Source organism: Eleutherodactylus coqui, chromosome 10 (genome assembly GCF_035609145.1).
Source record: "Eleutherodactylus coqui strain aEleCoq1 chromosome 10, aEleCoq1.hap1, whole genome shotgun sequence".
In the NCBI taxonomy this organism is placed as follows: domain Eukaryota; kingdom Metazoa; phylum Chordata; class Amphibia; order Anura; family Eleutherodactylidae; genus Eleutherodactylus; species Eleutherodactylus coqui.
Genome location: NC_089846.1, coordinates 32,862,655 through 32,885,228, shown reverse-complemented (window position 1 = coordinate 32,885,228; position 22,574 = coordinate 32,862,655). Strand labels below are relative to the sequence as shown.

Genomic DNA, 22,574 nt, shown 5'->3' with positions numbered 1-22,574 from the left:
CTACCTCCTCGCCTGCCGCGCGTCACCCATTGACGTCTACCTCCTCGCCTGCCGCGCGTCACCCATTGACGTCTACCTCCTCGCCTGCCGCGCGTCACCCATTGACGTCTACCTCCTCGCCTGCCGCGCGTCACCCATTGACGTCTACCTCCTCGCCTGCCGCGCGTCACCCATTGACGTCTACCTCCTCGCCTGCCGCGCGTCACCCATTGACGTCTACCTCCTCGCCTGCCGCGCGTCACCCATTGACGTCTACCTCCTCGCCTGCCGCGCGTCACCCATTGACGTCTACCTCCTCGCCTGCCGCGCGTCACCCATTGACGTCTACCTCCTCGCCTGCCGCGCGTCACCCATTGACGTCTACCTCCTCGCCTGCCGCGCGTCACCCATTGACGTCTACCTCCTCGCCTGCCGCGCGTCACCCATTGACGTCTACCTCCTCGCCTGCCGCGCGTCACCCATTGACGTCTACCTCCTCGCCTGCCGCGCGTCACCCATTGACGTCTACCTCCTCGCCTGCCGCGCGTCACCCATTGACGTCTACCTCCTCGCCTGCCGCGCGTCACCCATTGACGTCTACCTCCTCGCCTGCCGCGCGTCACCCATTGACGTCTACCTCCTCGCCTGCCGCGCGTCACCCATTGACGTCTACCTCCTCGCCTGCCGCGCGTCACCCATTGACGTCTACCTCCTCGCCTGCCGCGCGTCACCCATTGACGTCTACCTCCTCGCCTGCCGCGCGTCACCCATTGACGTCTACCTCCTCGCCTGCCGCGCGTCACCCATTGACGTCTACCTCCTCGCCTGCCGCGCGTCACCCATTGACGTCTACCTCCTCGCCTGCCGCGCGTCACCCATTGACGTCTACCTCCTCGCCTGCCGCGCGTCACCCATTGACGTCTACCTCCTCGCCTGCCGCGCGTCACCCATTGACGTCTACCTCCTCGCCTGCCGCGCGTCACCCATTGACGTCTACCTCCTCGCCTGCCGCGCGTCACCCATTGACGTCTACCTCCTCGCCTGCCGCGCGTCACCCATTGACGTCTACCTCCTCGCCTGCCGCGCGTCACCCATTGACGTCTACCTCCTCGCCTGCCGCGCGTCACCCATTGACGTCTACCTCCTCGCCTGCCGCGCGTCACCCATTGACGTCTACCTCCTCGCCTGCCGCGCGTCACCCATTGACGTCTACCTCCTCGCCTGCCGCGCGTCACCCATTGACGTCTACCTCCTCGCCTGCCGCGCGTCACCCATTGACGTCTACCTCCTCGCCTGCCGCGCGTCACCCATTGACGTCTACCTCCTCGCCTGCCGCGCGTCACCCATTGACGTCTACCTCCTCGCCTGCCGCGCGTCACCCATTGACGTCTACCTCCTCGCCTGCCGCGCGTCACCCATTGACGTCTACCTCCTCGCCTGCCGCGCGTCACCCATTGACGTCTACCTCCTCGCCTGCCGCGCGTCACCCATTGACGTCTACCTCCTCGCCTGCCGCGCGTCACCCATTGACGTCTACCTCCTCGCCTGCCGCGCGTCACCCATTGACGTCTACCTCCTCGCCTGCCGCGCGTCACCCATTGACGTCTACCTCCTCGCCTGCCGCGCGTCACCCATTGACGTCTACGGGGACCTTTGGTATGCAGAAAAATAGTGTTTTTGGTTTTGTACAAAGATTTGTAACATTCTGTTCTCTCTCTGTAATTATGGGGCAGTGAGTGCAGAATGATGGGGGGGGGGGGGTGTTTATAAACTTGCACAAGACCAAAACATAATAAAATGTAGCAAAGTGCCGGAGTGAAGACTTTCTGCATGTTGCTTATATAGTTGTATCCAGTACAATCACACATTGTAGCAATTAAACTCCAGTCTGTGGAATGAGGGGGAGTTGCAGCTACATCTGTTAGTTTTGGGGGACACGAGCCCCTCTCAGCAGCCCCCTGAGATTCTCAGGCTTTTTCTGAAGCGATGATGTGGCAGTCGGCCGGCCGGCGGTGACGCAGGCGATGTGTATCTGTGCTGCCAGGATCCACAATCTCTCTTCACCGTCCGGCCTGTTCTTGCTGGGGGAAGCGGTGCTAAAATAGCTGAAATGTACATTATTGCTGTGATGACTCCTGCGTACGGGAACTGCCAGCACATATATACTGTATACCATTACTTGGTGCATAGCTTCCACTTCTCGATGCCAAACAGGTCCTGCTGCCTTGTATTAGGGGGGGGCTCGCTCGTGGTATATTGGGGCCGCACATCCCTGCATTAGGCTGCTTCCCCATCTGCGGTGGGGGTCCTGGTTTCCTGCTCTATTTGGGAAGAAGGAAGGGGGAATCTCCTATCCGAACGGATCCAAACACCGCCGAATGGCCCTCCTTGACTATAATGAGGGCCGTCTGATTTCCGTTCCGCAGTCCAGTATTTTACCGTAAGAAAAAGCGCAGCATACAGCGCTATTTATACCAGCGCTTTGTGCTAGATCTGCGACAGAAGCACCGAACAGAGGTCCAGCGCAAATCTGAAGGCGTCCTAAACCTCCTCAATAAGGAGCGCTAAACGCCCAAAAATAGAGAAGCGAACCAGCGGCTGTCTGAGCAGTCCAAATGGGAGCCTTACCGCAATTAGCGCGGTGCTGAAAGTGCCGCGCTAATCACGGTAAAAAAACTGCAACTAACTAAATTATTTTTTCACACATTTAATTTAAAAAAAAACAAAAAAACCCCTGCAGATGTGAGCGGCTCAATAAGAAATCAGTGGGCTTTTAGTACTGCATATTACATGCATGGAAGATATGTATACCTCCCCCATCCATATCCATCTGCAGGACTTGGTTACAATGTATCATATTCCGATGCTTCACCCATAAAGGGGGAATCTAGTAAGTTGGCGGTTTGGCTGCTGGTCGTCACATGGTAGAGATTATCCCGATGTCCTGATTTGTGGTGCGCCCTCCCCTCCCCCCCCCCTCCATGCAACTTTGTCCTGGAGGGGATATAATGATTCAAAAGGAGTTCAAAGGAAATTCCTGCAGTCAGGAAAATGTCCTGTGGAGGTTTTATCCCTCTTTTGGATGGGAGGTGAAGTCCATGTCTGATATTTAGGGCTCATTCGCATCAGAGAAACGGCACAACCACGGTGGGGGAGGGGGAGAGGAGGTTCTGCTTTACTGCCTATTGGTTTCAGCGGAATTTTCAGTTTTCTGCTTTGTTGCATCTATTAAAATTTTTATTTTTTTATTTTTTTTTGCCATTGCAGGGGGGAGGATTTCCCCCTCTTTTATAGTCAATGAATTGCGCAACGGAATGGAAATGTTTGTTTCATTCCACTTTTTGGCCATTTAACGGAACTATTTTGGAATCCACGCGGGCATCAGGGAAGCGACAAAAGAAGAATCAAATCTGTTAAAATGGATTTAAACAGAAACGAGCTGATTTACAAAAAAGTTATACATTTTAAGATCTGTCAATGAGATTGTAAAAAGTGAAATCTATGCTCTTCTTAAAAAAAAAAAAATCCTGGAAAAAACAGAAAATCGCTGATTTTGAGCGCGCTCTAAGCAAGTTTAATAGTTTATGGTGCTTTTGGAAGGTGACAGGGAGGTGACGGGGAGTCGTCGATTTTAGTTATTTTTATACTTGCGCCCTCCGCGTTCCCACGCTGTCCAATAGTGGATCCCTCAGTCTCACAATCTGACATCTCAGACCACTGTGTTCCCATAGAAGTCTATGGAAGTGCACCCAGAGTTAGACTTTCTGTGAGGGTGACCACCTGTTATCTACCTGTGCGCCGATACCCAACATCGCGGTGCAGGTGCGAGACCTCAGAGCAATGTGTGGATGACGTAGTAGGAGTCAATCGCACGAGAGGGGTGGAGAGTTTCTTGCTAAACGCCCAACTAGCAGATGGCCCAGCCCGCCACCGCAGCGCAATGAAAATGTCCCACACCGCATGTAACTGAAGCAAAGTGCAAATCCATAGGTGTACTTCTAGCCACATTCAAAGCAAAGACCATAGTGGCGAGACAGACCCTATAGAATTGTACCGCTGCTATTGGTTTACTTTGTCCCCACCTGCTGACGGGTTCCCTTTATCCTAATACCTGGTTTCTTTTCTCTGCAGACCTCCTGCCTCCCGGGGTGTGCAACCTCCTGAACTCATCCACCATGTACGCAAACAATGAAGTATGTCTTCGTGACATAGAGATCTACGGCTTTGACTACGACTATACTTTGGCGCTATACTCCAACGCGTTGCACTCCATGATCTTCAACACGGCCCGCGACATCCTGGTGGAGCAGTACAAGGTACGCTCAATGCTTCTTGCATGGCTGGGTGCTTGCACAAGGAGAGGTGGAGGTGACCATAAGCAATGGCGGCCGTCGATGGTTTAGCCAGTGGTTCTTAATTCCAGCACTTCTGGTGGTCATCTCCAGGGAAAATGACATGATATATACAGGGTGTAGTTATAAAGCGCTAGCTGAACTAACAGTCATGTGCTCAACCGTTATCACTGGGAGTACAGCTGATATTTGGGGTCTAAGATATGATACTGTAGATATGATGACCATTGTCAACCCTTTCTGTACCGCTGAGCTATACTTCAGAAGTGCTTGCCCAAAACCTTTTGGTAGACCCCCTTACTGGTGCGGACGTCCTTGTGAAGGCTTTGCTGCTACTTAAAACAAAATGAACTTGTAGACTTTTTTTTTTTAACTTTCTAGTACCCAGCGGGAATCTTCAAGTATGAATATCTGCCCAACTTTGCGGTCAGAGGTCTCCATTATGACATCAATAAGGTAATTGCAGTTTGAGTGTCTATAACTGTACAGGTAGCATCACATAAAACTACATGAAGCCCAGAAATCTGGAGGATGGCCAAAACCAATGTTTGCACTTCCTCTGTGCGGTCTGTTGTATCTCTGCTTGTTCGTAATAATGGTTAGAAGATAACAGACATATGCCGATGGCCACTTTATTAGAGACCTTGACCCTTCCTCTGTGGAAATTAGACCGGTGACCCTGAAGTGCAGCATAACATCAAGTGACAAGGTTTCTGTGGTTCAGTCTTATTGTGAATCCACATTTGAGCGACTGCCAATGAGGCCCGGTCATCGGAGCAGGACTAGTCAGGGCCGGGATGTCATACACTGCCAACTCTGGGGGGTTTCTTCTGGAGCGATGTGAGGAGTATACAGAGAATGGGGGGGACTGAGGGAAAACCTCCAACGAAAGGGGATCTGGTGGACATAACTGGTCAGAGGAGGATGTCAAGAATCTGACACAGGGGTGCACAGTCGAGCAAGTTGCAATGGAGTACAAAACTTGTTCTCCAACTAAGGTGTCTGAACACACAACTAGTCACTGCTTATCACAGATGGGCCATAACAGCGGATGACCAGTTCAGCATCATTAATGTCTAGGAGAAACGGAAAGCTGAGACTCCAGCAAGCCAAATGGAGCTTAAATTTGGATCATTGAACAGGAAAAACCATCACCTGCTCAGATGAATCCAAATTTCTATTGCCCCATGCTGATGGGAGGTCGGAATTTGGTGCAAGCAGCATGAATCGATGAACCCTTCCTGTCTGATGTCAGCAAGTCCGGCTGATGGAGGTGGAGTAACGGTGTTCCAAAAATAAAAAAAAACAAAAACATTCTAACTTGCTTTTCATGCCGGGTGCTAAGATGAATTGCTGTAGTTCTAAATTCGAAAGGAGGTCCAACACACTTCTAAATGAGGGTCTTTATCTAATAAATTGGGCATTCGGTGCATATGGTGGAGATCCTGGACTTTCGCTCATGCGAGACGCGGCATAATGCAAACTATTTTCCCGTGCGAGTTTTGTCTGGTTGTGATATGGATGGAACTCGCATGGGGAAAATAACTAATTGATTTCAGTGGATCCGTTTACATGAGTGGTTTTGCGCTGATAGTGAGAGATCAAAAAATCACAGCATGTCCAATTTTTGGGTGATATCACCCATTTTTTTTCCTGTAGGAGCAAGGCAAAAAAAATGGCAGCATACTTGCATAAAAAAAAAAAAAAAAACCCTGTGCGTGGTTTACGAGTGCGATATTGATGGGTTTCTTGGACGGATATCACACTCTCCTGTGTAAATATAATAAATCTGCTTGCAGTTTCCACTTTTCGTGCCATCTAGATTACTGAGGCCTTCTACCATAGACTGTTATGTAGTTTGCATAACTCATCCATGCTTTGGCCCCGTGTATTTGTTCCTGCCTATTAAGTGCTCAGCACCTTTGCTAAGAGCCCGGACTCCAGTCTGTTAGGTCCTAGACATACGTCTTATCTTGTACTGCAACCTCTGATACGACTGTCTTGGCACAGGGACTACTGATGAAGATCGATGCCTACCACTACATTGAGTTGGGCACCGTGTACAAGTAAGTGTATAATATGGTGGATCTTAGTATAGTGATGAGATGTTCAGGCTCGGGAAGACTCCTCAGGAGTCACAACTGCACATGGCCATGTTGTCTTCTGAGGACGCCCCCCTACAGCTCTCAGATTGGTTTGTATGGTTCTACTCCTTACGTTGGGCAGTTGTTGCCCCCTTAGTGTGGTGTGTTCACCTAAACTTTCCTGTTAATGTAATGTGCCTCCCTCCCAATTCACTAGGGGCCTCAAGCCGGTCCCAGATGAGGAGGTGATGGAGCTCTACCAGGGAACACACCACATCCCACTGCACCAGGTCAGCGGGTTCTACGGCAAGGTAAGGACCCCCCAGGCTGTGGACTTCTGAGACCGGCGTTTTCAGGAACTGGTGTGACTGCAGACCAACCAGATCTTTAAGCCAAGTTGTTGGTTATGATCTCTTCATCAGAAAAAAAAAAAATGGCTACGACAACCGTATGCGCCAAATACACTTTTTTTTAATCTATCCAGTGTGTATGATTGTATTCCATACAATCTAGAGTTTTGGGCACTAAAATGGCAACATGTCAAAGACTTGGCATTTGTCTCGGGTTTCATGGGGTTTTGAGTTTTAAAATTAATCTGAGCAGTTTTGGCGATGCAGATGGGGTGGGTGAGGAACATAAAAGTGTCTCCATCAATTCTTTTAGGGTCTCCAGTAGTCTGAAAAAAAACTTTTGATGCCACCAAAGCTCTGGAGGCGGCGTTTGCTCAGCTGCAGTGTCCAATCGGGAGACTGCTACAGCTGTCACTGGAAGCTATGGAGCAGCTGATTGCATGAAGGATGACATTTCACATTAGCCCCACTTCTAGAGTGCTTGCAGCAGTATCAAAGTTCTTTTAACTGCTGGTGACCCCAAGGGGGTGTTATTCCCATCTGCAGGCTGACGGCATTGTTACTGACTAAATACAGACCACACACGGATCCAGTAACGTAAATTGGCGCATATAGACATGTTACATCCCTGTTTAGGTCTGTACTCAGACCAAAATTACCCATAAAAGTCTTTGGAACCGTAAGGGGGGGGGGGGGGGGGGGGGGAGGGACATATGACCCACACATATTCAACAAAAATGCATGCAGAGAAATCGGACAAGCTTTCATGGACCAAAACTGCAAACGCTTGTGTGAATGAGCCCTAAAAGCACTGATTTGTAGATGCTCTTGTAATCCCGCTCCCTTACATGGCACCGTCAGCAGTTTTGCAGCAGGAAAACTGCTGATGACACTTCCTTTTTAAGGCCAGTTTCACCCCAGTGTCCGGCCGGCTGCTGGTCTGCTGACCTCAACTTGGAACATCATAGGAACCTTCTGAGTTTGGGTCAGCAGACCTGTGACCAGGCCAGGACGCATGCATACGTGAACCCCTAATATGCTGCTGTGAAACTGACCTAAAAGTTGTCTCATGTCGCCCTGTTCCTGGGAGCTCCTGCAGTGATATCGTGCCACTTATCATTCCCATGACTGCTGCAGTCCTGTAGACATGAATGCTCCATGACTGCGGAGACTATTGATTGGTTAGCTGAACTGTAAATATGACGTAAACGTTAGAAATATCCAAGGTTGGAAGTGGTGGGGCAAATAATAGGGGAATAATCATTCTTGCTACCCTTTTTTTGCTTAAAGGGCTTTTGTAAAAAAAAAAAAACCAAACTCCACTTTCCCTGTCTCTGGCATTGGTGGGGACTTCTGGATAGACATGCCAGAGGGAATCATGAGACCGCTGTGGCTAATTGGAGGCCACAGGGTCACCATCGGTGCTCAGCGTTTATCTTCTGGCTGCCATGATACCAGGATTTTGGGGACAAAACTCTGTGGGTCATGTCCGTCTGCCCAGCCCATCTACCTAGACATCACCACCGATGCCGGCTGGTTTGTACAGTTATCAGCTCTATGTGAATCTTTAAAAGAAATCTCACACAACCTCCTTACATTTGTGTTCCATAACTCTTTAAACTAGAAGTGTCCCTTTCTAGCGCCCTGCTTTTGCCTCTGTGGCCAATTTGAGCACTGGGCCAACCATAGATTATAATGGCAGTCTTGTTATACGTTGTTAATCGTGCAAAGAACGTCTGGAGAACCAACAAGCCTGACGAAATCCTCCAGTGAGGATGACCAGGAATGGACTAAATACTAGAGATGTCATAAAGGCTCCCGGTCTGATTTCACATTTTAGCAGTCTGATAATAAGAACTTCGTTAATCTCTCTAAAAGCTAAGCCAAAAAAATTCTGACCCTGGCAAGATTTTAGAAGTCTGGGTCCGACCGTATGACTTGGGTTGCAGGGCTTCTTGCGTATTTTGTCTTACCGGTCAATAGTGACCCAGTGTTGTCTCCTCTCCCAGGGTCCGGCCGTTAAACAGTACATGGACATCTTCTCCTTGCCGGAGATGAACCTCCTGGCCGTGGCCAACGACTTCTTCCTCAGCAATGACATTGATTATGACCCTGTCCACCTCTACAAGGACGTCACAGTAAGTATCTTCCACCGCCTTGGCACGGCTGGTAACCTTCTTCCCTTAGATGACGGTAAATATAATCCGGAGTACTTTGTTCTGTATAACTGTATATTTTGGAAGATCGGCAATGTGAGCCGTCTGTTTTGGGTGGAGAAAGTAGATTTAATTGTATCCCTTCCTTATTTTTTCCCAAAAAGTAATAACTCAAACCAGCAGAGACTGGAAGCACAGTGCTGAGTTGGCGGGGGATTTGAGGAAGTTTCTTGTTTCTTCGGGTCGCAGTGCACCTCCCCCTCCTCTTCCTCCTCCCTGTAGTTCAGGTTGTGGGGCCTCAGCCTGGCGAGAACATGTTGTGCCAGACCATGAGCCGTGTGATGTAAGAGGCCCACAGCTGTTTATTATCTGACTAGTAAGGAGTTGGGGAACGGGGCGGGGGCGGCGTGAGCATCTTGATAAGAGGAAGCATTTACCAGCGTGCCTGCCTCGTGGTTTTTGTTTTGCACACTTATTGGGGATATAATGTAAAAAATATATAATTTGTGCATTGCACTATATATTTTATATATATATATAATTTTGTTTTGTTTTCTTTTGGTATGTGAGGGATGGGCCTGGAGACGAGGTGTAGAGATGATCCCTGAGCTGGCCTTTACATTGCAGTAGAGAGAATGTAGCATCCGTGATGGCATCTGGGTTATTTGCCCTGAGAACATGGTAACGCAGCGCCCGAGGCTCCACGGATAAGGGTTAATGAGCCGAGTCCTCCTCTGGAGTGGGGAGGTGATTTATGGGTCTCATGACTGTCAGGGGATCATTGGAGTGTTTGTTCTTCACACATTGACTGCTCCCAAGTACACGGTGACATGTCCTATCCAGCTTGTTCCACCATTGTTCACTTTGCGAGAAGTCTCTGTGCTCTTACACAAATATGTAGTAATGTCTTGGGTTTACACCTGCTGTAGCATTGCATCGGGGGTAGGAATGGCAAATGTCGGGATGAAGAAAAAACTTGATTAAGTTTTAGGTAAAAGTGACCTTCAGGTCATGGGACAAAGTTCTGTCCCAGGACTGGTGGGAAGAGTTACCTGCTGTTCTTCTCTGCCGTTGTCCATTTAATCTGCAGGTTTGGAATCCTGTTCATCTGTCCATGATGGCTGTCACAATTTTCTCCTTACCTAATGCACACTGCGTTCTCGTGCTTTCGATCAGTACTGAGCGGCTGGAGAGCAGATCTAGTGTTTTGGTAGTCAGAATATTGCTTTGGCCACCCTGGGCAGCTGAAAACGGCAACTGGTAGATCAGAGGGGCATTGGCACAGAACAGCGGCTGGTACTATAACTGCCCCCTCCAGTCCCAGGAGGGTCACTCTGTCTGCCACTAAATATCTTGGTCTTACTTCTGTTATAAGTGAACTATGACACAGATGTGAATAGAGCCTTAACCCCTTGAGTGGCGGGTTTCCTACCACCCTGTTGTGCCCACCAGGGCAGGTTTTTTAAAATGGTCTAATCATTGAATTTCAACTAATTTTGCAGTTGCGTCTCAAGAGCCATAACTTTTTCATTTTTCCATTGACATGGCCATGTGAGGACTTGTTTTTTGCGGGACAAGTTGTGATTTTTTAAACAGGGGGGAGGAAAAAAAGAAATGGGGAAAAAAGAAAAAAAGGGGCCATGTCATTAAGGGGTTAAATAATCTATTAACCTCCTTCTCTGGGTCATTACGACGCATGGATACCACATGTGTGATTGTATTTTTGATTTTTTACAAAGTAAAGGGAGACAAGTGTTTTTATTATTTTTTTTATAATTTTTTTACTTTTTTTTTTTTTTAATTTTTTTTTTTTGTCCCTTTAGGGGACTTCCACAGGGACCCATCAGGACCCCTGATCACATTCCGGGGGTCCGATGGTGACAGCCCTTTACATGCTGCAGTGACAGCCCTTTACATGCTGCAGTCACATAGACTGCAGCATGTAAAGGGTTAACACAGCAGAGATCGGAGGTTTTCTCTGATCTCTGCTGTAAGAGCAGGTTCCTAGGTGTCCTCTGATAGCCAAGCACCAAGCCCTCCCTGCCACAGAGACCATCGGCTTGCTTCTGACAAGCCGATGGTCTCTATGGCAACCTGTAAACAAACCAGTGCAGGAGTTTGCCGACATATCGGCAATATCTTCTGCTGGTTTTTCAAAGCCCTTGCTTTGTTCTCTGTGGGTCTGTGCAGGCAGAGCACACTGTCACAGCTTGTGGCATTGTGCTCTGCAGCTCCCATAGTGATACATAGCCCGGAAATCTTCCGGGCAGTATCGCTATGGGCAGTGGAGCTCATCCCGGAAAATTTCCGGGCGTGCCACTCAAGGGGTTAAATGGTCACAAACTTTTATTTATATGATTACTAGGAAATATGCACTTTACCTAAAACTACATTTTTGTACCAAAACAAATCCCTGGCCACAAGGAGTCTCACTAACTTGCTGCCTGTTGAGTTTGTTGTGTAGATGTAGCCTTAGTTTTGTGTGTTCAGATTGACGTATTGGGATGGGCATGCTTCAGTCATTAATTCAGGGTACTACTGCGCTGCCCCCGTATACACGACAGACCGGCTGATCCTTCAGGGATCGGTGAGTTCGGCAACTTTGTGTAAGACCCGCTTACATGTCCTGTGGATATGCCCCTGTGTTATATAGTACTTCTAGTGTCACACATTGGATCAGCACTTATGTTTGAAGACTGCGATGTTCTCTCTTTGTACAGAATAGGTTGGAATGGGCTCTATGTATCCAAGTAGTCTTGGAGTAAACGTTGCCAGTGGCCCCCAACTAGCGGTCATGTTTCTCTGAAATGGTGAAGCCCGGACTCTAGTTGCTAGAAGTGGGATGGCTAAGGCTTCACCAGACACAGTCCCTCCAATGCTGGGGCTAGTACATCCACTAACGTCTTAAGGACTTCTTGTTAGGACCCTGACCTTAAAGGCTCGGGGATACTGTTGTATACTTAGAGGATGTAAACATTGGATGATAACTAGTCTTATGGCCGTCTTATTTTGAGTAAACAGGAAGCCACTTGGAAGTAACAAAAGTTCTTATCTTGGTGTTCAGTCGTTGGGAAAGGGTTTGTATCTGACGTCAGAATGTCTGATGGAGCAGCTGATACAACTTGTGCTACAGACAACAAGGGCAGTATGGATTATGTATGCACTAAAGGAGTAATGGAGGGTGACTTACCTGGCATGATTGGGCCGCCCCTATAGAGGGCAGTCAACCACGCCTGAAGTCCCAGAAAGCGATGTAATTCTAAATTAGTTTGGTCCGTCAACCCTGGTCACACAGACATCCGACAGGAGGCGGGAGAGTGTCGGTGGGGACTTCTGAGCAAGAAAGCATATGGACCATATGTCACAAAATAACCCCAGCGCTCCAGGGGGCAAACCATAGACAACAGTAGGTACTTCACAGGGGGGTCTCAGATGAGAACACTCCTTAGTCCTGGTAGACGGTCAATCACAGGAATGGTTCCACCGGGTAGGAGAAGATGGTTCAGGTAGCCAGCTCAAGGTTGGTAAAATGAGTACCCAGCTTGCTGGGGGGTAATAAACCAATTACCTGAAAGCGCTGCGGAATAAGTTGGCGCTATACAAATAACAAGTCCCTTCCCTTGAAAAAGGTGGGTTCTTTTCAGTGCATTCGCAAATACCCCAAGATCTTGGGGTCTTAATAGGATGGAGGCGTAAAGCACCCAAGTCGCCAGGTCATATTTAGAAGACCTAAAAATGAAAGAAGGGACCCAAAGGAGTATGTGTTTAGGAGATGGCTTGCACACATTTTTCTTAACTTGCACCGAAAATCTTTGCGCTTGGGACATGAGAGCTCCAGGGATGTTGTCACGTATTTGGCTAGCATCTCCAACAAACCTTAGAGGAGGTTAAGTGCTCTCTTGAGAAAAGCAGATGACTTGTACCACCTGGCTAAAGACTTGAAGGAATTCTCCAGTAATCGGATGCATCTTGAGAAGCCATGAGAGTCCTTGAGGCTGGCTTTAATTTCATCCTCTAAATTCCTTACCCAATTTGTAGTCCCGAGCCCTAATATAGCTCCCTTTCTTAGATGCATCTGATCTTAAATATCAGCTCGTAAAGGAGGGGAAAGTCTTTCTAGACAGTTGTCATCTGAGTGTGAGCCTTCTAAGAAAGTTTCTGCATGGCTATTTTAAGTTTCTGGAGAAACATGAGATTATCTAAGATCTGTTGGGACTAACTCCTCTGTCAGTTGATTTACTCCTAGAGCTGATAATGGAGAAACCCCTGAGAGGTCCAAGGCTGGGAGATTTCTCAGGAATTAAGGGATTAGATGATTGCTTGGGGTGGGGTGGTGTCGTCTTGCTTCTCTGTAGTTCTGGTGGTAAGAACTATTATGCTAACTTAATTGAAAACTTAGCAAATGTAAGGCTCCCATGAATGTTATAAAGATGGCTGTCTGAACACTAGTCTGGCCCACCGCGATCTCACCAGCAACCACATGCGTGCTTGGGTGAGTGTGCATGTCTTGTGGGTACATGGGGGGAAATCCACTAGCAGATGCTTCAGGAAGTCGAATTCAAAGTTCTTGGTCCTGATCTGCCGTCGGGAGGTGGCCGTACACATAAATGGTCTTCTGGTCCCACGAAAATCAGGAAGTCTTTGTATTTAAAAAAAAAAAAAAAATTTGTCTAGTCAAGGTCGGATCCAGCGCTATATCTCAATACTGGTGCCCTATGTTGAAGTAACAGTAGTGCGCTTGAATAGGAAGGCATGGATGGTATGGTGCACGGGCGTTTTGGGGCCCTGGAAAATGGATTTCAATTTTGTGTTGTGGCCCCTGTAAGAGTTAGAGAGAGTAAAACCCAATTGCAAAGTTGAAGAGTAACATGTGAATAGCAGAAGTCCACTTTGTGTCTCCAAGTCCCTGGTGGGACCGCTGCTATGACTGATGATAGGAAAGTAGTGGAAGTGTTCTCCTTCTCCTACGATACATGCATGGAGCCGTTGTTGGACCCGTGTTCATTCCAGGGACTCAACAACGATCTGAATCTCCTGCAGACGGTGGATGACTTCCTGGATAGTCTGCCCCTATCATAGCAGAAGGAGGCCACTTCCAGTACTTTCCTTACTTCAGTCATAGCAGCGGTCCCAAGGGACTCTGAGAGAAACAAAGTGGACTTCTGCTTCTCACGTGCTACTCTTCAGCTATACAATTGGGTTTTACTCTCTCCTACAGGGGCCACAACACAAACTGCTGGAAGTTTTCCCTATTTGAACATACAGATGTCTTAGAGGTGATGCAGAAGACCTCCCCTCTTCCATGCTAGAATGACTAACAAATCTAAGAGCGGTTTTCCCCATCCTGTTGTGTCCGTGTATAGCCACATCCTACTGCAGAACAAATGCCTGGCTGGCCGGTGTCTAATAAGTGGCCATCCAACATGTGGTGGGGGGTGTCCATTGCTTCGGATGTGTAAGGCCGGTTGCAGAATCCGCGGTTAGCGTTTGCACTGTGGATCCGCAGCAAATGCTTTCATAGCATGAATGTAAAATCACTTTTTCCTACACATTCGTGGAAACCAACTGCGATTTCCTGCTTATGGAGGAAATATCACAGCATGTACTATTTTAGCGCGGATTCCGCACTGACCACTTCCATTGAAGTCAATGGAAGCCGTTGGACCCGTGGCCCTTCTGCAATTGACATTGCAGATAGGTCGCGGGTAGTTATACCATCGCCTAGCAATGGCGCAGGAAATATAAACTTTTTTTTTTTTTTAAATCTGTACTGCATGTGTTTGGCAGCTCGCCACAGCCATCTGCGGTACAGAGGAAGAAAAGTGACAGCTACGCGATTCCACATGCGGAATCCAACCCGGAGCAGATAGTGTAGACGTCTGATAAGACATCAGTGTGTGTCACCCTATTACATTCTGACCATTGTCTCCCGCAGGACGCGATCCGTGACGTTCACATCAAGGGCTTTATGTACAAGTGGATCATGCAGGATCTCGGTGAGTGACTAATAACGTACGGTGGCCAAGTGACCCGCTTAATCTGCCCATTTAGCAACAGTAGGAAGTGGCACGGGCCAAGAGGGTTAAATGCCAAACTTATCTCTGCTAGGTTTGTGCATTATGATCCCACTTGGCATTAAAGTGGATTTGCAGGTTACCCTGCCCCCATCGGTAAATACATAGTAGTTACTATATATGTAATATACACCTCGGGTGCTTTGTAGTCCATAATCTGTAGCAGCTGTAATCCTAATCAGCTCTCCGCACATGGGGAGTTTCTGCTGGCTTTGCTTATTTAGCCTCTCTGTACAAACAACTGCAGTGTAAAGCATGGGGGGGGGGAGAACAGTAGCCTGACCTCCGAAATTCACCACCTGTCTCGGAGTTCATCGCTGATGAAATGAATAGGAACTTAAGATCCCTGGCAGACCCTGGCTTTAAGGTCATGCTATAGTTTAGCAGCGCAGCAGTGAGTCACAGCTGACAAACACGGCTCTGCTACATAAACGCTCTTGGTTTTTGTTGGCTCTAGCGAAGCCTTTCCCCGTTCTTGTTTACTTGGACTCTGTCGGCCGCCAAGTCCTTTGTACTGCTGGGAGGGTGATGGTCCTAAGGGGGAGGGGGGATATTGGCTAATCCTTGGAACAATGTCCTCTTTCAGTAGGGCGAGGAAGGTAAACTCCTCTGCTTGACTTGCACAAGGGTCGCTCCTCCGCCCGCAGGCTAGCTGTGAGGGTCACTAATATCCCCACAGGGTCACATTCTTGTACGTGGGATATGTGCTCCCCGCCCCGTTGCATATATCACATGTCTGATCTGAGTGATTGGGCTTATTGTATGGCTGTGACTGCAGGAATGAGCTGCATATTATACTGTGAATATATATAATATATCACATTCCACAGGCCTGTACAGGGACGGTCATAAATACTAGTGCTTACCCCAGCATAGGTGACAGTATGGCTGCTATTACAGCTCCCATAAGGTGCATATGGGTTTTTCAAGTGCCAAGTTATGCGGTGATACGTCCCCCATATTGGTGCATAGCTAGATGGATGTACTATTTGGGGAAAGCTGGGGGCCCTCCCTTCTGGAAAGGTTAGTCGCCCAGCTTTCCAAAATCGCTGATTCTAATTTTACAGAGGCCTAACATTTGTAGAATATATTTCAGGAGGTTCTTATTATAAAGGAGGGTTCCCACAGCGGTTTTCCTGCACTGAAGGATTGTCAGGGGTTGTGTCATGGCTACCGAAAACTGAATTGTGAAGGAACCCCTGAATGGGAATCATTCACTTGGGTTAGTAAAACGGACACCCTTTAGTGTCTGTAAAGGTGGTTTTACATGCAACGATTATCACTAAAACAGCCACACAACTGAGCAAACTAATAACATTTTTGCATAAAATTACACATACAAATAATGGCTTTTAATCATCTTCATTTTTTCAGTACAAGTTGTTTGCACAGCTGGGTGTTTATGCCAGGGATTATCTGGCTGGCAGGATTCTATTGTCTTCTCCCGACATGAGTAAATAATGTACTCATTATGTATGACAGGTAAACACAATGAGTACATTATTTACTCCCCTCAAGTCGGCAAGCCACTCAAAAAAGCGGAATAATTTGCATTCAAATGGAACGGATTTTGAGCAGCTTGATGATGATTTTTTTTATGCAGGCTAAAAACCAGCGGTGAATGAATAGTGTGACTGCCTGCTTTACACGTAACGATCAGCACACACTTTTGACCTTTTAAACGATTTTTGTGATAATCGTGTTGTGTTAAAGGGCATTTACAAGGTTTCCATTGCTATATTTTGGAGGGTACACAGTGCCTCAGAAGTGTGGAAACGCCCATATTGAATGAAAACTGTTTTCAGATGGTGACTCAATTTTGCATGCTAGCTACGGGGGGGAAGGGGTAAACATGTTCATTTCACCAAAATGCCAGCCATTTTGAATACCGCTATCTTGGATTCAACTCTAAATTTTTCCAATGGCAAGGTAGGTGTGTGATATGTCAGCAGAAAAGTAACGTTGTGCATCATTTTAACACAACTTTAGAATATGTTTTTTTTTTTTTTTCTTTCTTTAGTCCAGGCTGTGTGAGTGATGGCGTTATGTCAAACAGAACGTGTTGAGGTCGTCTTTGTCAGGTGAATGCAGCACACCTCATCTCAGCCGATTTCGTTTGTCACCCAACCAGCCTTCCCATTACCCACAGTGCAGTTCCAAACTTTTTTTTTTTTTTTTCCATATTCTGAGAAACTGGTTTTGTCACTAAACCAAAATCTGGACGATCAAAAAAAGTGTCACTGATCAGAGCAGTGGTTGCAAATGCTTTGTCTCATTCAGGAAGAGCCACAACAGTCGCCGTCTGTCTGAAGAATGTGGGGTTAGTTGTCTCCATACAGCAAACTTTGTCTATGCATAAATGGCATCATTACAAATTGCATCTGCAACGCCTGAAGGGGGACGATCTCTACATGTGCTGCCTGAGATAACGTCATCATTCACGTTGCCTGTAATGAAGAAAAATCACTGCTAACATGAGAATAAATAAAGTTATATTAAAATGAAGCACATTGGAATCCAAGATGGTGGCGTTCAAAATGGCCGTCATTTTGATCATTTTGATCACATGGCCTATCAGGTTTGCCCCTTCCCCTTCAGCTTGTATGAAAAACTGGATCACCGTATGCCCAACCGTTTTCATTTTATATGGATGTTTCTATGCTTTTAAGACACCCTGTAGAATAACTGTCTACCATGCTATTCTACGCTCCAGATGTAATGGAAACCTTGTATAGCGGACCCCAGAGTGGTGTCCGTCCCACTAATAATGCAAGTGGATGTTACCGTTTAGGGGTTCCTTCACAGTACAGTTTTCGGCAGCTGTGATGGAACCCCCTGACGTTATCTCAAAGCCTGGTAAAAAGGCAGTGGGACGCACCCGGCCTGTACAGAAGTGTTACCTTATTGCCATGTTAATGTAAAATCTCTTGCCTCTAGAAAAGTACATCCTTCGCGGGGACGAGACCTACGCGGTGCTGCACCGGCTAGCCAGTAACGGCAGGAAGCTTTTCCTCATCACGAATAGTCCTTTCAGTTTTGTGTAAGTTGACGTCTGTTCAGGTCCATTAAGTTGTGTTGCAAGTAAAGGTTCTGCGCGGTGATGCTAGGTGTGCTCGCCTATTTCATCGTTGCGCCAGAAGCCTGGAGCCAGAAGAGCGTTCCCGCTGTAAGTACTCCGCTTCCCTGCATATATACCAGAATAGGACTAGGGCACATCATGAGGTTTGGGATAGCCTTGAGTTGGCATACCCTGTCCTCCGGGACATCAGTCAAGCCAGATTTGCTGGTTTTTGGGTAATGGCAATCCTTGACTAGCAGTTCCACCATCTTGACTTCAAGAAAGGTAAGTTACATGTGTTGTAGGGCTTCTTTACATCAATCCTGTTCCTGTAATGACCTATGAGAAAAAAAAGTTCTCTTTGGCACGTTTCGGTCTGTCTTAAAGGGGTTGTGCCAAGATATAAATGTATCCCATAACCACAAGATGGGTGGTAGCTTTGGTGGCCCAACTGATCAAGGGGTACCAAAGGTCTCCGCATGAGGTCAAAATTACACAGCACCGCTCCACTAGCTTTAGTGGAAGTGCTGGGAATTGGCAAATATGAGCGCTCTGAGCCCACTGCTGCTCATGCGAATGAAAGGATCTAGGTCCCATAGATTCATTTCTCGCAGAGCGGGTGGTCGGGAGCACCACCATGTAGAGAGATCCAACACTGCTGCTGCTTCATCCTGAACATTGTAGGCTTCATGGAAATCAAACTCTCATACGTAAGAGATGGCGTATCCTAGTGAAATACCATCCTGCGAATACCCATTTAATATTAAGACAGATTGATCTTAACTGCCCTCGTTTCCCCAAAAATAAGCCTTAGCCTGGTTTACTTTTTTGAGGAGGCTTGAAATATAAGCCCTACCCCAAAAATACACCCAAGTTGCACTACATAACAAAAAAAATACGTTGCCTAACAGGCTTAGTCCAGGTCCCTCCCGCTGCTCTCTAGAGGATCAGCGCAGTTCCCACATTCCTCAGCCGTTCGTACAACATCACTTCCTGGTTATGGGATTTATAAATCCCACCTCCCAGGAAGCAATGGCTGTGATTGGCTCTTCGATCACTGCTTAGTCAATCACAGCCATTGGAATTGGTTCATCCAACACTGCATTGATTGGTTCTTCCACCACTGATAAGACACTGCGATGGCTGTGATTGGTCGTGGCTCAGCCAATTCATAAATCCCCCCTCTACAACGCAATGGCTTTTGATTGGCTTAGCAGTGGTGGAAAAACCAATCAAAAGCCATTGCGTTGTAGAGGGGGGATTTATGAATTGGCTGAGCCACGACCAATCACAGCCATCGCATTGGTTCATCCAGCACTGCATTGATTGGCTGAGCAGCAGTCGAAGAACCAATCGCAGCCATCACTTCCTGGTTACGGGATTTATAAATCCCACCTCCAGGAAGCGATGTACGAGCGGCCAAGTACTATGGAAAGCGCGTTGGAACTGTGAAGAGCAATGGGAGGGACCTGGACCGAGGCTGCTAGATAAGTATATTAAGACCCCCCCCCCCCCCCCCCCAAAGAAAAAAAAAAGACCTAGTGCCTCTTTTGAGGCAAAAGTTCATATGACAGGGTCTTATTTTTGGTGAAACACAGTAGTATGGTATTTCATAATTCCCCTTGCAAAATGGATTTTCCTATGGATGTTTCGCTTTCAAATAATTTCTGACAAAGCCTTGCAGAGTTCATACTAGATGACGGCTGCCATGATTATTAGTCTGGAATCAAATGACGTAGAATTAATTTCTGTTGTGTTTTGCCCCTGCCATGACAGAGACAAAGGCATGAAGTACATGGTGGGCAAGGACTGGAGGGACTTTTTCGATGTTGTGATTGTTCAAGCAGATAAACCCCACTTCTTCAACGACTGCATCAAGTAAGTTCTGATTGCCTGACCGTGGCTTAACCCTGTGATGCCCTCAGGGTCCGTCTTACAGGACCAAGAATCAGCCCTTTGTAATGAGTGCAGCAGACAGACAAAGGTTCCGTCATAGATGTGGCAGAAAATTCCAGAAGAAAAAGCGCTGCTTCCATTCAAAAGCTGAGCTGCTTGGCAAAAAGCGGGTGGACCCCATTATAGTCAAGTGATCCATTCAATGTCTGCAAGCAGAGATCTTAAAAACCATAAGTAATTTAGGAACGTTTCCTCATACAGTGAATAAGCTTTTTTCCTGAAACTAGAAAACCACTTTTAAAGGGGTTTTCCAGGGAGAAGACTATTGACGACCTATCCTCAGGAAAGGTAATCAATAACTGATCGGCCAGGGCCCGTTCCTCGGGACCCCGACCAATCAGCTGAGCGGGCGCCTGCTGACAGCACTGCAATTATACAAAGGAGTGGAAGTCTCTGCTCTGACCTCCGTGTAGTGGCCGGCGCTTGTAACTGCGTGCCATTACAGCGGCTGGCATTGATTTCAATGAGAGTCGTGCTTGCAGTTACAAGTCCCCTAGTTTTGTGACCAGTGGGTTGTCCTAGTGGTCAGATACTCACCGTTTAGATAGTTCCCAATCCTTTAAGAATGGATTGTCTCAAAAAGGTTACCTCTTGCCCAAAGGGGTTATCCAGGAAGTGGCTGTTGGGGTACACCGAGGTCACTGCTCCGACCCCTGTGGAACGGACTGCATGCAGAATCGCAAGTGCAGCTCTCGTTGAAATCAGTCTTAGTGCTGTATTAGAAGATGCGTTTTCTAAGCTGTTCTGGATTGGCAAGGGGGTAAACCTTTTTCAGGACCCTCATCTATTTGCTAAACTGGAGAACGGGTGCCGAGAGTAGCTTTCTCTGATGGCTCTGGGATAACTGTGCATTACCAGATTATCTGGTTGTAAACTACTGCTGGCATAGCCTCAGGATAAGTCATCAGTAATAGATTGGTGGGACCCCTGATGAGTAGATGTCTGGGACCCCTGATGATGGGAGCTTTACCTGCAATACTACACTTGTCCACTGCAGTAAGAATACACCTTTCTGCCAATCAGTTTGTGCACAAACACTCAGGTCTGGCAAACAGATAATTTGTGGGGTTCCCGGGCAACTGACTCTCACCCTTCTACTACTGATTACCTCTATCCTGAGGATAAGCCATGAATACGATCAGAAAACATCTTTTTTTTTTTTTAAACTCGTTTTATTGAACAGTGTATATTCCATACAAAACATGAATAAACAACTTTGGTTACATTTTGGCTCCATGTGATCGTACAGTTGCTCTCAAATGCGTCACATTAACATATACAGAGATCATTTACAATGCGTCATTATCTTTGCTAGTGGTGTCAATAATGTTTGCTTATTTTACGGGTTCCTTCTAGGCACAGCTGCTCTCATTAGGCTTTGGAATCTGTCTTGCGTGAATACTGTGCTAGTCGATCCGCACCATCTTTCCCATATTTTATCAAATTTTTCTGGACACTTTCTGTTTTTGTATACTATTTTTTCATATGGTAGTATGGCGTTAATTATGTTCTGCCATTTTGTGAGTGTCGGGGGGCGTCTGTCCATCCACCGTAGGGCCACTGTTTTGCGGGCATAGAATAACGCCTTGGTGAGAAATATTTTATCGTGATATTGCCACTGTTCTTCATCTAAGATACCCAGGAGGCATATCGCTGGATCGTATGGTACCGGTACGCCCATCAGTTGGGTTAGGAATTCAGTAATTTCTCCCCAGTATGTGGCTATATTAGGGCAGTTCCATATTAGGTGGTTAAAGTTTGCGTTAGGTGCTCTACACCGATGGCATTGGTTTGTGGGTGTCCTGTTCATTTTGTGGAGTCTGGTCGGTGTCAAGTAACATTGATGCAGTATATATAATTGTGTTAATTTATTATTTGCGGCTGGTGAGACCGCGGTGTACGTGGACATCGCGGTTTCCCAATCTTCATTCATGAGGGTGGGGATGAGATCTTTCCATCTCTCCATCACTGTCATGGGCGTATCGGGGATCTTAGATCGTAGTAGATGGGTGTATAGTACCGATATCAGGCCTTTGGGTCCCTGGGTGCGCAGTATACCTATTAGCGGGTAATGGGAGAAAGGCTGCCTGGGTTCTGGGAACTGTGCAGTTAAGGCGTGTCTGAGTTGTAGATATCTGAAGAAACCGGATCTTGGAATTTGGTATAGTTGCTGTAGCTGTTCAAAGGAAGCTAAGACTTGATCAAAGTATAAATGTTCTAGAGTGGTGATTCCCAGGTTTACCCAAAATTGTTTGTCTGGTAGATTTATCAAATGTGGTAGCTCTCTGTTATCCCATAGGGGGGTCTCCAGAGGGGTGTCTTCCCGCTTAGTCAAACGCTTGCATGCCTGCCACACATTGGCTGCGAGTCTATGTATGGGGAGCATCTGCTTGGTCAATAGTCTCGGTTTTTCTAGGAGGATCCAGAGCGATGCCTCTGAGAGAAAGAACATCAGGTGGTGCTCGGAGTTTGGGAGAGGGGAGCCCGATAGCCAATGTCGGATGTACCTCACTTGTCCCGCTAGGTAGTAAATTTTGAAATCTGGTAGCGCCATTCCTGCCATTT

General features: G+C 47.3%; 1 protein-coding gene across 1 annotated transcript in view; it reads left to right on the top strand.

Moving 5' to 3' along the window:
• Positions 1-22,574, top strand: part of LOC136580322 (5'-nucleotidase domain-containing protein 2-like) — a 45,362-nt gene that overhangs the window by 4,837 nt on the left and 17,951 nt on the right. The window contains exons 2-9 of the mRNA XM_066580790.1: positions 4,111-4,295; positions 4,713-4,787; positions 6,342-6,397; positions 6,633-6,726; positions 8,775-8,903; positions 14,857-14,917; positions 17,933-18,035; positions 19,830-19,931. Coding sequence (XP_066436887.1) covers positions 4,111-4,295; positions 4,713-4,787; positions 6,342-6,397; positions 6,633-6,726; positions 8,775-8,903; positions 14,857-14,917; positions 17,933-18,035; positions 19,830-19,931 — 805 coding nt within the window. The remainder of the gene's footprint in view (positions 1-4,110; positions 4,296-4,712; positions 4,788-6,341; positions 6,398-6,632; positions 6,727-8,774; positions 8,904-14,856; positions 14,918-17,932; positions 18,036-19,829; positions 19,932-22,574) is intronic.